Raw genomic sequence first — 16,171 nt, 5'->3', positions numbered from 1 at the left:
AGGCTCTAGGCTGTGTGGGCTTCAGTAGTTGCCGCATGTGGGTTCAGTACTTGTGGCTCCCAGGCTCTAGGACACAGGCTCAGTAGTCATGGTACACAGGCTTAGATACTCTGTGACGTGTGAGATTTTCTCGGATCAGAGATTGAGCCCATGTCTCCTGCATTGCCAGGTGGATTCTTTACCACTGAGCCATCAGGGAAGCCTCAGTTCTTTTTTGTATATACCCAGAAGTGGCATTTCTGGATCATATGGTTACTCTACTTTAAAATTTTTGAGAAAGCGCCAGACTGTTTTCCAGAGTGACTGCATCATTTTACCTTCCCACTAGCAGTGCGCAGGGTTCCAGCGTCTCCACGTCCTTACCAACACCTGTGGTTTTCTTTCCCAGAGCTTCTCTCTGAGGTGATGAAAATGTTCTAAAGTTAACGGTGAGCTGCACCCAGAGCAGCAGGTAGGGATTGGAAGTGGTCGACGCACAGTTTGGGTAAAAGAAACTAGAGACAGAATTAAAGTTTGAAAGATGGGACCAGGGGACTCAAGACCTCTTGGATCAAGAGCTCTGTTCCTTGGAGCCACATCACTTTAGTGTCTTGGCAAGCAGAAATATCTGCTATGCTACGATAAAGTCAGCCTCCTGTTTCCCGGATGAAGTCAGCCTCCTACGTCCCCAGTCACGTCTCCCATTTTATCGATTACTTTAAACTATCTTTGTTATTTTCTCCACCTAGCTGGAGGTCATAGACTCACATATGCCTTGGGAAAACATCTTAGTGTATGCACAAACAGTGTTCTGAAATTGTGCTGACCTGGTGTTCCAAGGTCCACACTATGTTTTTCCTTAGGGTATGACGACCCCAACAATCAACACAGTTTACTTTTATTTGGGTTATGTTACGTTGCTGTATTTTGCTTTTAATCATTTCCCATGGTGATTTTCTCATGGCTTAGCCAGGGCAACAGATGGCTGCCTATTAACCCCTGCAGTAGTGGCGATGGTCACACACATCCACGGGTATTCTAAGAATCGTTGAATTGTACACTTAAATGAGTGAATTGTATAGTATGTGAATATGTTAATAAAGCTGTTACAATATCTATATATAATGGGATTATACAGTAGACCTGGGCCCCAGGTCTCTAAGGAGAGGGTGCTGATGTCTTTAAGAGGTTACCATGAAGCTGGTTGTGCAGCAGTTGGAAAGAACTGCAAAACCAGGGGAAGCTGCTGCTGTGCTAGAATGAAGCGGTGTCACTGGGCTATGTTAGAACAGGAGACAGACAGGAAGGAGCAAGTCCCTTCTTCCTCCTGCAGCCTCACAGTCTCCTTTACGGGGAGCAGCAACTGGCAAAGCAGAAAGGTTGTTTCAGCCCCGGCACCCTCAAAGCCATCTCCTGGAAGGGGGTGTTTAGAGTGGAGAGAAAAGCTTGATAAGGATGTGCTGTCTTAATCAGCTTGGGCTGCAGTATCGAAACATCATAAACTGGGTAGCTTATCAACAACATAAACTGGGGAGCTTATCAACTGTTTCTCAGTTCTGGAGGTTAGCAGTCCAAGGTCATGATCAGGCTCTGCTGAGTGCCTTCTGCCTGGTTTACAGGCGTCTCCTTGTATATCCTCACGTGGTGGGGAGAGCACAAGTCAGCTCTCTGACCTCTTCCTCTTCTGTTAGTTTCTGGTGTAGAGCAAAGTGATTTAGTTATATATATATGCATATACATATTCTTTTTCATCGTCTTTTCCATCATGGGGCTTCCCTCATAGCTCAGTTGGTAAAGAATCTGCCTGCAATGCAGGAGACTCTGGTTCGATTCCTGGGTCGGGAAGATCTGCTGGAGAAGGGATAGGCTACCCACTCCAGTATTCTCAGGCTTCCCTTGTGGCTCAGCTGGTAAAGAATCTGCCTGCAATGAGGGAGACCTGGGTTCGATCCTGGGTTGGGAAGATACCCTGGAGAAGGGAAAGGCTACCCACTCCAATAATCTGGCCTGGAGAATTCCAGGGACTATACAGTCCATGGGGTCACAAACAATTGTACAGGACTGAGCAACTTTCACTTCATTTCCATTATAGGTTATTATAAGATACTGACTAGTTTCCTGTGCTATATAGTAGGACCTTGTTTATTTTATATACAGTTGTTTATATCTGCTGTTTTCAATCTCCTAATTTATCCCTCCCTATCTCCCTGGTCCTTTGCATTATAGGGGATATCCTTTTCATTATAGGGGACTGGAATGCAAAAGTAGGAAGTCAAGAAACACCTGGAGTAACAGGCAAATTTGTCCTTGGAGTACAGAATGAAGCAGGGCAAAGGCTAATAGAGTTCTGCCAAGAGAACATACTAGTCATAGCAAACACCCTCTTCCAACAACACAAGAGAAGACACTACACATGGACATCACGAGATGGTCAACACCGAAATCAGACTATATTATATTCTTTATACTATATATTATATTCTTTGCAGCCAAAGATGGAGAAGCTCTATACAGTCAGCAAAAACAAGACTGGGAGCTGACTGTGGCTCAGATCATGAACTTCTTATTGCCAAATTCAGACTGAAATTGAAGAAAGTGGAGAAAACCACTAGACCATTCAGGTATGACCTAAATCAAATCCCTTATGACTATACAGTGGAAGTGAGAAATAGATTTAAGGGACTAGATCTGATAGAGTGCCTGATGAACTATGGACGGAGGTTCATGACACTGTACAGGAGACAGGAATCAAGACCATTCCCATGGAAAAGAAATGCAAAATGGCTGTCTGAGGAGGCCTTACAAATAGCTGTGAAAAGAAGGGAAATGAAAATCAAAGGAGAAAAGGAAAGATATACCCCTTTGATTGCAGAGTTCCAAAGAATAGCAAGGAGAGCTAAGAAAGGCTTCCTCAGCGATCAATGCAAAGAAATAGAGGAAATATTCCCAAAATAGAATGGGAAAGACTAGAGATCTCTTCAAGAAAACTAGAGATACCAAGGGAACATTTCATGCAAAGATGGGCTCAATAAAGGAGAGAAATGGTAGGGACATAACAGAAGCAGAAGATATTAAGAAGAGGTGGCAAGAATACACAGAAGAACTGTACAAAAAAGATCTTGACGATCACTCACCTAGAGCCAGACATCCTGGAATGTGAAGTCAAGTGGGCATTAGGAAACATCACTACGAACAAAGCTAGTGGAGGTGATGGAATTCCAGTTGAGCTATTTCAAATCCTGAAAGATGATGCTGTGAAAGTGCTGCACTCAATATGCCAGCAAATTTGGAAAACTCAGCAGTGGCCACAGGACTGGAAAAGGTCAGTTTTCATTCCAATCCCAAAGAAAGGCAATGCCAAAGAATGCTCAAACTACTGCACAATTGCACTCATCTCACAAGCTAGTAAAGTGATGCTTAAAATTCTCCAAGCCAGGCTTCAGCAATATGTGAACCATGAATTTCTAGATGTTCAAGCTGGTTTTAGAAAAGGCAGAGGAACCAGAGATCAAATGGCCAACATCCGCTGGATCATGGAAAAAGCAAGAGAGTTCCAGAAAAACATCTACTTCTGCTTTATTGACTATGCCAAAGCCTTTGACTGTGTGAATCACAACAGACTGTGGAAAATTCTGAAAGAGATGGAAATACCAGACCACCTGACCTGCCTCTTGAGAAACCTGTATGCAGGTCAGGAAACAACAGTTAGAACTGGACATGGAACAACAGACTGGTTCCAACTGTATATTATCACCCTGCTTATTTAACTTATGTGCAGAGTACATCATGAGAAACGCTGGGCTGATGAAGCATAAGCTGGAATCAAGATTTTCAGAGAAATATCAATAACCTCAGATATGCAGATGACACCACCCTTATGGCAAAAAGTGAAGAGGAACTAAAAAGCCTCTTGATGAAAGTGAAAGTGGAGAGTGAAAAAGTTGGCTTAAATCTCAACATTCAGAAAACGAAGATCACGGCATCTCATCTCATCACTTCATGGCAAATAGATGGGGAAACAGTGGAAACAGTGGCTGACTTTATTTTTCTGGGCTCCAAAATCACTGCAGATGGTGATTGCAACCATGAAATAATCACTGCGGATGGTGATTGCAGCCATGAATTAAAAGACGCTTACTCCTTGGATGGAATGTTACGACCAAGTTATGACCTAGACAGCATATTCAAAAGCAGAGACATTACTTTGCCAACAAAGGTCCGTCTAGTCAAGGCTATGGTTTTTCCAGTGGTCATGTATGGATGTGAGAGTTGGACTGTGAAGAAAGCTGAGCGCCGAAGAATTGATGCTTTTGAACTGTGGTACTGGAGAAGACTCTTGAGAGTCCCCTGGACTGCAAGGAGATCCAACCAGTCCATCCTAAAGGAGATCAGTCCTGGGTGTTCATTGGAAAGATTGATGCTGAAGCTGAAACTCCAATACTTTGGCCACCTCATGCGAAGAGTTGACTCATTGGAAAAGACCCTGATGCTGGGAGGGATTGGGGGCAGGAGGAGAAGGGGACAACAGAGGATGAGATGGCTGGATGGCATCACCGACTCGATGGACATGAGTTTGAGAGAACTCCGGGAGTTGGTGATGGACAGGGAGGCCTGGCGTGCTGAGATTCATGGGGTTGCAAAGAGCTGGACACGACTGAGCAACTGAACTGAACTGAATATTCCATTGTTTATATGTACCAAATTATTCAGTTTCAAGGAGTATCCTTTGTTGTGAGATTTTGCCCTTACTATTTTGGTGTTAATGTCCTGTTTTAATGAAATAATAGTATAATAGTCATAGTCTTTTTGGTGTCCTCACTGGATGGAAGGGGGTGGGAACTCTCTGGGGTGTCTTTTATAAGAGCACTAATGCCATTCATGTGAATGGGAGCAGAGACATTGCTTTGTCGACAAAGGTCCATCTAGTCAAATCTATGGTTTTTTTCAGTATTCCTGTATGGATGTGAGAGTTGGACCATAAAGAAGGCTGAGTGCTGAAGAATTGATGCTGTTTAACTGTGGTGCTGGGGAAGATTCTTGAGAGTCCCTTGGACTGCAAGGAGATCCAACCAGTCCATCCTAAAGGAAATCAAGCCTGAATATTCATTGGAAAGACTGATGCTGAAGCTGAAGCTCTAGTACTTTAGCCACTTGATGTGAAGAAGTGACTCATTAGAAAAGACCCTGATGCTGGGAAAGATTGAAGGCAGGAGAAGAAGGGGACGACAGAGGATGAGATGGCTAGATGGCATTACCGTCTCCATGGACATGAGTTTGAGCAAGATCTGGGAGATGGTTAAGGACAGGGAAGCCTGGAGTGCTGAAGTCCATGGGGTCACAATGAGTCAGACACACAACTGAGAGACTGAACAACGATCCCATTCATGAGGGTTCCAACCTCATGTCCTAATCACTTCCTCCAAATTCCACCTCCAAAAGCATCACACTGGGGATTAGGTTTCAACACATGAACTGGGGGAGCGGGGTGGGGGCACTAACATTTAGCCTATAGCACCTGCGCGATCTTCACAGAACTAACTGTGCTCCTGCAGGGATATCTTTGTTGTTGCTCAGTTGCTCAGTCATGTCCAGCTCTTTGTGACCCCATGAACTGCAACAGTCCAGGCTTCCCTGTCATTCACTGTCTCCAGGAGTTATAGCCTCACAACGAAAAAAAAAGATTCTTTTTTTGGTTTGCATTTGTTTATATTGACAACCTTAATGCTAGTTGCATTATTATATTTAACAAGACTATGAAAGAACACTGGCACGTCTATACCAAACACAGTCTTTCTCTTGAACAGGACTTGGGCCATAGTTTCTTTTCTTTCCTGTTGTTGTTTGTTTGAAAGAAAGCTGAATTTATTTTGTAGTAAACTAATAAAAAATTAAAAATATTAAAGAGAACAAGATTAACCACAAAAAGAGTTAGTGATTCTTTGCCAACCTCTATTTAGATTTTATGATTCTATGGAACCATAACAGAAATTGGCGAACAGCCTTTGGCCATACCAGCCAAACAGACCCTGATGCTGGGAAAGATTGAGGGCAGGAGGAGAAGGGGGTGACAGAGGATGAGATGGTTGGATGGCATCATTGACTCAATGGACATGAGTTTGAGCAAACTCTGGGAGATAGTGAAGGACAGGGAAGTCTGGCATGATGCAGTCCATGGAGTCGCAAAGAGTTGGACACAACTGAGCGACTGAACAATAATAAAGCCAAACAGACCCGCAAGAGTTAAACAGTCTTGGTTAGTTTTTAGCTGTTACTGCTGACGAACACTTGCAGCTAGATTTTTCTTCACAGAGCTTCATTAACTACTCTCTGACTCCAAATAGATTATACTCTTCATGTGGCATTCTTCTCCCCCTATATTCTCTGGTAACATTCTGCATCTCAGAAAGATGGTCATGGGTTAATCATTTCAGGGACACCAGACCTGGTTGCTGAGTTGTCTGATGCCAGCTGTGACCGTTTTGAAGTTTTGCAAAAGAAAAAAAAATCCAAACCTTCATGAGGATATAAAAACCTCTCCTTATTCCCAGGAGAGGGGGGCACAATCCTTGAGGCCCTAGCCTACTATTTGGCATTGGTGGACAGGGAGCCAAGATTTTGGTAGTGATGGTTCAGTGGTTAAGAATTTTCCTGCTAATTCAGGAGACACTGGTTCAATCGCTGCCCCAGGAAGATCCCACATGCTGCCGGGCAACTAAGCCCGTGCTCCATAACTACTGAGTCAGCACTCTAGAACCTGTGTGCTGCAACCACTGAAGCCCGTGTACTCTAGGGCCAGTGCTCCGCAACAAGAGAAGCCACTGCAATGAGAAGCCTGAGCCCCGCAACTAGAGTAGCCCCCTGCTCGCTGCAATGAGAGAAAGCCTGCATGCAGCAAAGACCCAGCACAGCCAAAAATAAATGAATAAGTCTTCAGCAAAAGGAAAGTTAAAACAAATAACAGAAAACTTAATGAGAACAAGAGTAACTACAAAGAGTTGGCAATGCTTCGTTAATCTCATTTTTTTTTTACTTCACCACATGACTTGTAGGATCCTAGGTCCCCAACTAGGGATCAAACCCGGGCCTTCAGCAGTGAAACTGCAGTCCTAACCACTGGACCTCCAGGGAATTCCCCAATCTCTATTTTTAAATTGAACTGTTTTATGAGATCAGAAAGTCTGAGACTCATGGAGAATTCTAAAATCCTCCCACTGCCCTGTTCTGAATTTTACTGCCGTGTCCCTGCCATGGGCGACATTGCCATTGTGATCCTGAGAGACTCAGGTGATGAGCTTCTGTTCCGTAAGTCTGTATCCTTCAGCGAGACTGTTCATCCTTCATTTCAGATGTGAAATCCTAACATGTGGTGGGCCTTACCCCGTGGAAGCCAACCACACGGCAGGAAAGGCAGTGCAGCAGAGGGGTAGAGAGCTCAAGTTTTGGAGGCAGTTCTGGCCTCAAATCCTGGTTCTACTACTTACCGGTTATATGACCTGAGTCTCAGTTTCTTCATCTGTAAAATGGGGATAATATTAAAAGTTACCTCATGGAATTGTTATAAAAAATAATTGAGATGTACATGAGGTCTTAGTATAGTTTGTGCCATATACTGCTGCTGCTGCTGCTAAGTCGCTTCAGTCATGTCCGACTCTGTGTGACCCCATAGACGGCAATCTACCAGGCTCCCCCGTCCCTGGGATTCTCCAGGCAAGAACACTGGAGTGGGTTGCCATTTCCTTCTCCAATGCATGAAAGTGAAAAGTGAAAGTGAAGTCGCTCAGTCGTGTCTGACTCTTTGCGACCCCATGGACTGCAGCCCACCAGACTCCTCCATCCATGGGATTTTCCAGGCAAGAGTACTGGAGTGGGGTGCCATTGCCTTCTCCATTGTGCCATATAAGTGCTTGTTAAATATATGGGTACACATTATTCTGTGTGTGCGCAGATATAAACGTTTAGGCACTAGTCCACACCTGCCTTACAGATTGGAAACAGAATGAAGAAAGACACATGTGCTTGGAATTACCTAAGAAAAGTCGCAAGTGTTCACTATACAATTTCAAAGGGAATAAGGCTTCCCAGGTGGCTCAGTGGTAAAGAGTCCACCTGCCAAGCAGGAGACTGGAGTTCAATTCCTGGGTCAGGAAGATCCCCTGGAGAAGGGAATGACTACCCACTGCAGTATTCTTGCCTGGGAAATCCATGGACAGAAAACCTGGCGGGCTACAGTCCATGGTATCACAAAGAGTCAAACACAATTTAGCGGCTAAACCACCACCCCGAAGTGAATAAGTAAACAGGAAAACCACTGGTCAGTGTAATATAGTGTCCTGATGGAGAGTGTACTATGTCCAGAGTGCTGGACATAGTTTTAAGACTTTACATCTATTACTTCACCTAATCCTCATAATAACCCTTAGAAAGCTACTGTTACTATCCTGGTATTACATATGGGGCACAAAAATTTAACCAACTTGTTCAGTACCACACAGCTAATAAGTAGTGGAGCCAAGAACCAAACCCAAGCAGAGTGGCCATAGAGTCCATACTCTTCACCACTACAAAAAAAAAAAAAAGTGCTTAATTCATCCTTAACTGCAATCCTGGGCACCTCTAGATCTGCACTGTTCCTACAGTGGCTACTAGCTATATATGGGGATATTTCAGGGAACTGAATTTAAATCAAATGAAAAACCCAATTCCTAGGTTTCATCCCCACATCTAAATGCTTCATAGCCACATGTGGATAGTGGCTGCCGTTTGGGCAGCAGACACAGAACATCTCTGTCACGGCAGGAAGTTTTGCTGGACAGCACTGAGGCAGGCAACTCTAGAAAGTATTAATCAAATGAAAGACCCAAACCCAACAGGTGTCATGTGGATTTTGTTTTTAATTAAATACCACTTCATAATGTTATTTGTACCTAGCACACATCTTTTTGAAAAATAAGAACATGCCATACATTAGTCATTAAATTAACAAAATGTGAGCATCCCCATAGAATATAGTCTAAGGTGACTTCACTTACACAACTTCTCAGAGAAACACAGTAGAATCAGTACGCCTACCAGCCAGTGTGGGACCGGATTTGGGATTCGCAAGGCTGCAGGTTGGAGGTTCCCCAACACCACCCTGCTGGGCATCTCGTCGCCACGCTGTGCCATCCAGCTGCTTGGTTTCCACCAGCAAAGCGACGGAGAGAGGTCGATTCACCCTCGCCTACCCAGCATCCAGTTCCACCCTGCAAAACCCTCCCACCACCTGAGGCTTCATGTGATGGCATCTTCAGACCTGCAGCTCCATGGGAGGGGTGGGGGGCCGGTGGAGTGGGGCTAAGCTCTCTTTAAAAGCTGCAGGTGCCCATCTGTGAACTGATGTTGATGTCTGAGTAGGGACTCCAGAATCCCAGTCTTTAGGAGAGGGGGACGGAGTGGGGCGGGCAGAGGAAGCTGGAGAACAACTGGAAAGTTGAAACCCAAGTTTGGTGACCTTGCCTTACGTGCTGGTGGCAGGGAACGGGATGCTGCTGGGACATGTCACGTTGCTTGGAGCCTTTGAGAGGGTTTGGGGATGTGAGGACCACGAGAGAAACAAAGAATCAGGGCTGCGGATGGAAAATGGATGTCCTTGTCCCCCATCCTAACAGCAAGTGCTGCTTATTGGTCACCGGCAAACAGTCCATTTACACTCGGCACATAGACTGGGAGATGCCAGCCCAAGACCACAGTCAGAATTCTGGGTGCCATGGCTCCACATCAGCTGTTCTTCCTGGGACCACGTGACCTCCCCTGGCTTCCACTCCAGCAGCAGCTCTGCCCAGCCCTCCTGTACTCCGCCTCGTAAGATGATGCTGTTATCCTAAACCTGGAGGCAGATGCTGCCCAGGCTCCAGCAGCAGCTCCCGGGTGGCGCTGAACCCACGATCGTCGGCTGACCGAGGATTACAGCGCGCTTGTATCCATTCGTCACTCCTGCCTGACTCCAAAAGACGTCACCAAACAAAGGGCAGATGACAGTGTGAGGCTGGGGGCTACAAGGTGCCGGCTGATCACCTGGGTCCGACACATTTAAATGGCCTCCTTGCTTACCTTTCTTCCATCCACTCCACCCTCACATCCCTTCCTGGTCCACGACCCACACTGGAAACATCATCGGGAAAATATGAGTAGCAGTGAAAAGGGATTTTAATTCCCCTTTTGTGTTTTGTTTTGCAGGCGCGCAGCCTGACCTGGAACACTGACTTTTATCACCCCTTCCAATTCTTCCTCTGCTCTGCATAAAGCCTCCTTTCCAATCTGCCGTTCTCGCCCTCATGAACCATCAGTGGCTCCTGTGTTCTCTAGGATACGCTTTAAACTCCTCAGCCAGGCCTTCAAGTTTCTCCATGATTCTACCTCTTACTGCTGATCTTTGCAGGCTAATCTCCCATCACCTACCCTGGCTCTTCCTTTGCCCCCACCCCAACCCATCTCTGTGCCTTTGCAAATGTTGGCCCCCCTGCCTGGGGGTGATCACTTTACTGGCTACGTTTTGCTCAAATCTTAGCTAGATTTGCCACCCACCAGGGAGTCTAGCCAAAATCATCTCCAATCCTGAATACCCAGTTCTGGGCTCAGGGCCTGCCTTTAGCGGGCCTCCGTAACTGTCATTTTCTGTGGTCCGCTATCACACTCGGCCTGCCCTGTCATAGTTGACCACATATTTGTGTCTCTTGCTGCTGGCTTGGAGGGCAGAAATCAGGTCTTATTATTTGTAGCCCTCACCGTCCAAATGTTTAACATATAATCAGTGTCTCACAAACATTGTTGAACTGAGTTGATACCTATCCTAAAGGGGAAAAAAAAGCCATTGTCTGTTGCCTTCCTGGGCATGTAAGACACAATACAGAACTGGTTATCCCAGGCAACAAACACCAGCTTCAAAGACAAGGTACTAAATCGGTATTAAGCACAATCCATAAAGGTTAATGATCTATCAACACTGGTCTGTTAACACTGTTATCTTGCCTGTTAGCTCAAGGCTGCCTAGAGAAGCAGGAAGTGCAGTTCTAAGAGGTAATCACTGGATGGAGAAATGCCACGGATCCTATGGGGATTATTGAGCCTGCCAAATGCACCCCCAAGAGGAAACAAGGAATGATAGTTCCAGCTTTCCACCGGGGGGTGGGTTGGGTGTGGGGGTGTCAGGATTTTAGCAGACTGGCTCTCTCAGTTATTAGACTTTTAAGGTGTGTGATACTTGGATTACCAGCCTCAAAATCACCTACGCTGCCAGTTCAGAACGCAGACTCTTTTTTTTTGGCTGCGCGACTCGGCTTGTGGGATCTTAGTTCCTGGACCAGGGATCCAACCTGTGCCCCCTGTATTGAAAGTGTGGAGTCTTCACCGCTGGACCACCAGGAAAGTCCCAAGAATGCAACGCTTGGGCCTGGTCCCAGTCCCACTTAATCTGAGGTTGGGGTGTGGGAGTCTGCATTTTAAATAAATTCCCTAAGGGATCCTTACTCTCATTAAAGTTTACAGAACTTTAGCTGCTATTCTCAGAAGTCAGCCTAAGGGAAGACAGCTGTGTATGCAGCCAGCCGGCAGCAGCCCCATTTCTGAGAATTCCTGCTTCTCAAGGATGTATGTGTATGGGGACCCAAAGAGTCTATTGACCCCAAGGAAGTTAGCCAATGACTCAAGCTTGGTTAGTCGATCAATACAGGAGAGGATGGAGGAGAAGTGAGCAAGGCTGTCTCTAAAATAAGCACCTCCCCGCTCCACCCCCCTAGTTTTCCCAGAGGGCACTGGTGTACAGGAAAATACAACACAAAACACCCAGATTGTCTGTCTGTCCTTTGATAAGTGATGCAGTCACCTCTTGTCAAATGAAAAGGGATTTTTCTTCCTTTAAGGGCTGAAGTCTCATCACTCCTACTCTTTCTTATTCTTTCCCTTCTCTTAATTTCTCAGTTCCCTTGAGGGCAAAAAATAAGCAGCAGAACCAGAATCAAATTAGTTTCCAGAAAGAACCCAGTACAAACACATCAAGCACATCTTCCCTGGAGAGGCACAGACACTCAGAAAGCAGATGTGAACTCCTTACCGGTGAGTGACAGAATGTAACAGCCGGGGCTGGCTCACCATGCCACGAGAAGGTGACACGAAGGTTATCACAAGTACAGACTCAAGAGGGAGGTGGGTAGAGATCGGTGCTGCACATGAGGTGAGGGAAGACTAGATCTAGAGCTTTCCAGCCTTTCAGTGGATTTGGAAAGTAGGGGCAGAATCTCTGCCTGGCTTTAGCTCTGAAGAACATGGCCACCCTTGGTCATGCCTGGGAAAGCCCAGGTACCATCCGCGGATGAGGAAGGCTTTCCAAGTCTGCTTGGGCTAAAGCAGGCAGAGGCTGAACTGTCCTGCCTCCCTAGAACACTGCTTTCATCCCCCCACTCCCAGCCTCATCATTTGAAATTTCCAGGACCAAGGTAATCTACTCTTTGTCTGAGGCAAAGGCTTTTCGAGATGCTCGTCTACAGAGTTCGTGGATTAAAAAAAAAAAGACTTGAAAGGCAAGTTTTAGAATTAAGGATTGAACCACCGTCAGTACCGCTTGAGCAGCTGTGAATAGAGGAAAGGGGTCTCCTTCAAGGCGAGCTCACTCCTTCTTGGTGTGTTCCAGGACGCGGTAGGGAACCCCAGAGGCGTTTCTGGAGCCATGTTCTTCCTGCATGACGGGCAGTGTGGCAGGAGCGTAGATCTCAGAAATGTTGTCGTTGTTTTCCAGGGCCCCGTAAGAAAAAGAAGCTTTGAGGTCAGGCTGGACGGTCATCCCCTTGTCATGCATGTTTTGCATACCTGAAACAAAATCCATCCCCCCAAATCATTATGTGATAAGGGAGCCAAAGGAGGCTGGGTCTATCCCATCATGGACTAACTATGGTGCTCAGGAGCTAATCGTGTGCATTGTCAATTTCCTGAATGCTTTAGATTGAAAAAAAGAACACCCATAAATACACACTAGAAATACTACAGTTGCTAAGCAACAAGGGATGAATCTTCAGGAAATATGCACACAGGCCAGCCACTGTCAAGAGGAACCACTGGTTGGCTTTGAAGGAGGTGGGAATGTCTGGGACAGAGGGGAACCAGCACTGTGCTTTGAACGTGGTAGATGCCACACTTTACTGCTGATTTAGATCAGGATCCAGAAAAATTTCATTATACTGTTAAGAAGATAACTTTTGTGTCACAGATACGTGACACACAGATATCATGATGCTCAGAGGGAGAGTTTTGACATTATCATTCCTGATCCACATACAGGGTCAGGTGTGGTTTTTCTTATTACTTCTGGGCACATTGATATTGAATTTCTACTTTTATTTGAGGGCAAATATCTTAGTTGTTAATTCCTTTAAATGTACTCTATAATTCCCCTAGTCAGGTGGGACCTGGCCTCCTCTGAGGCCAATTCTTTTTCCTGGGAGGGAATTAAGACACTTTAAATTATCTTGCCCCTTGGTTAAGTAATAAAAATTCTGAATGCAAATTGCTTCCCATGAAACTATGATGATAATAACAGCTGACATCTGACTGCTTCTTATGCCTGATGCACTGGGCTAAGTGCTTTAAACAGTAACAATAAGAGCAATAATGTTACTGGCATTATATAAAGGGGCTGAGCATTTAGTTGGTGGCAGACATCATAATGTTATAACGTTATAAAGTTTTCTCTCATTTGATTCTCACAACTATTTATTTAGGAAAATGAGGCAGTTGGAGGTTAAGGAGATTGCCTGAGGTCACAAGCTAGTAAGTGGAAGTTCTAGGGTTCAGATTCAGTGGTTTAAATTCTGAAGCCTATGCCCTTAACCAGACTGCTGTCTGGGCTCCCTACAGACCTCAGTCCCCCCAAATCCTAGGACAGAAATATGCTACTATCCTCCTTTTATGGGTAAGAACACAGATTCAGAGAGGTGAAGTAACTTGCCCAAGGACACACAGCTATGAGAGATAGAGCTGGGGTCTGACACCAAAGCCCTTGCTCTTCACCTATTCTACAAACAGCCTGGGAAGTCCTGGCCTGTGGGAGGCCCTTTGCCTTCACCCACATAAGCCCTGGCTGATGAGAATTTGAAGGGTACAGTTGAAAGTGTGTAGTTTGGATTTTGGGGAGGAAATTGGAGGAGATGAGGGGATGCCTATTTCTCAGAGAAGGGAGTTGGCTTCACAGGCAGAGTTTAGCTTTGTCAATGCTCTCCAGCCCAAACCTACCAGGAATACAAGTACAGTCTAACACATTTGGGTTTCTTGACTCATGGCAGTGAAGGAGATGTATAACACGGGGAACTGTTTCAGTAAATGGGTATCAAAAAGAAACTATTATAGGATCAGGGTTGGGAAGGGTGATGTTAGGAGGGTTTTAGGAAGCAGGGCTTTGCTTTGGATTAGATGTTGTCAGGAAGTGGGGCTAATTCTATAAATGGGGATCTTAATGATTTTTATCTAGAAGGAAAGAAGACGAGATGGAGACTAAAACTGTGATTGGTAAAGAACCAGGAGTCATTCATGTTAGGTGGATGGTTGGTCTTTATCGTCCAGACAATGTTCATGTTTTGTCTGTGTTTGGACGTGACAGTGGTGTGGTCCTGTTTGTGTTTTGATCCAACATGGTCACAGAACATCCTCGTCTGACGCTGAAGTTCTGTGAAATGGTCTATGTTCAACCAGGAGCCCCAAGGCCCAACCATGAGAGCCAGGCCAGTTCCTTGCTGTCAGGGACTGTTTTTCTCCTTCTCATTTTCTAGAAGTCTTGCAGGTTCTGGAATTATTTAAAGCCTCTCACAACTGTGACATAGACTGAATCTCTGGAACTTGAATTCCTCTTGAATGGTGGCTACTGGTTGGTTGTGAAGATGTCAATCTGGTGAGACCAAAAGCCAGGAAGGTCCTGATGCTGACCAGGGAAACCAAGCAGCTGGAAAGGAAACTCTGTTTAAGGGTTTTCTTCTTGTTCTACCTGGCATCAGGTCAAACAAAGGTTTGGAAATTTCAAAGTTTTTTTTAAAGCAAAAGTAAAGTGAAATTGAACCAGGCATCTACCATATCCCAAACATTGTGCAAGGGACCTTTAACGTACTATCCCACTGAGATACGGGAGATGGGATTTGGATCCAGGTCATCTGAACTCCAAGCCCATGCTCCACCTCATAGTACAGAACCCAGGCCTACTCAGTCCTGACATGCCATGGCAGGAGGGCAGGGTCTCCTTTCTCCAACATCCAACTTCCCACAGGTCATGAGGCACAAAGAGAAAGCGAGAGCCACACCCACAAACAGATCACAGAATGTGGATATCTACGATTACCTTAGGTTACCTTCTATCTTCTACCAGAAAACACATCTGGTATATATGCATATGCAGATACTTATATAGATGTATACACATACACGGTTTAAAACACACAAACACACATGTACATACACACACTTACACACACACACACACACACACACACACACACACACACAGAGTTGACACCTCACCTATCTGGAATTCAGCTATCCAGCGCCCTCATCTATCCGGAACACAGCCGAGAAACAAGGAAGTAAGCAAAAAAGGCATCTGAGCAGCCAGATTAGATGTTTCAAAGGTCCATGCACCAAAGCTCATGCATTTAACTCCTAGGAGAAACCTTAAGGCCCCAACTCAGAGCTTATTTATTTTAATTTTATATGCAATTTGCACAACTTGGGTCAAATGAGAAGATTGACACAGAGTTGCTATTAACAGGCAGGCTGGTAACAGCAAGAACAACAGACAACAGCTTAATAGCAAGAGATGAGGAAATAATATAAAAAGTAGACACATAAATCCTGGGCCAATTAGATCAGGGGCACCTCGGTCAGCCCTGAGCACATGCCTGCCTCACAAGTGCTTTATTAGGGAGTATTCTGTACCATCATTGCAATTGTATTTTGTTCATGAGACTGTCTTAACGGAGGGTGGGAGATTATGTTTTGGAGAGTGTTCCATCTCTTATATCTAAAATAAAAATTAAATTTGAGTTAAAGTGTGAAAGCTAGTGGTCACTTGCATCCCGAATTGAGACCAGCAAATCTGGACGGGGCTGGGCCAACATCCTAAACGTCTCACCTGAATCCCCTGAGGCTGGAAAGGACTGTCCAGTTTTCCAAAGCCCTACCA

General features: G+C 45.2%; 1 protein-coding gene across 2 annotated transcripts in view; it reads right to left on the bottom strand.

Moving 5' to 3' along the window:
• Positions 1-8,852: 8,852 nt before the first annotated feature.
• The window catches only part of NIPAL3 (NIPA like domain containing 3), a 54,345-nt gene continuing 47,026 nt past the window's right edge, over positions 8,853-16,171 (bottom strand). The window contains exon 12 of one of the 2 annotated variants that reach the window (XM_086328424.1): positions 8,853-12,819. In XM_086328424.1, the coding sequence (XP_086184550.1) occupies positions 12,620-12,819 (200 nt within the window). In that variant the 3' untranslated portion in view covers positions 8,853-12,619. The remainder of the gene's footprint in view (positions 12,820-16,171) is intronic. The other variant, XM_086328428.1, reaches the window with a different exon arrangement.

This window comes from Bos grunniens, chromosome 2 (assembly GCF_055505025.1).
Source record: "Bos grunniens cultivar Pamir isolate PY7600 chromosome 2, Bosgru_T2T1.0, whole genome shotgun sequence".
NCBI lineage: Eukaryota > Metazoa > Chordata > Mammalia > Artiodactyla > Bovidae > Bos > Bos grunniens.
The sequence above is the reverse complement of the archived record's forward strand: the minus strand, read 5'-3'. Positions and strand labels throughout refer to the sequence as shown.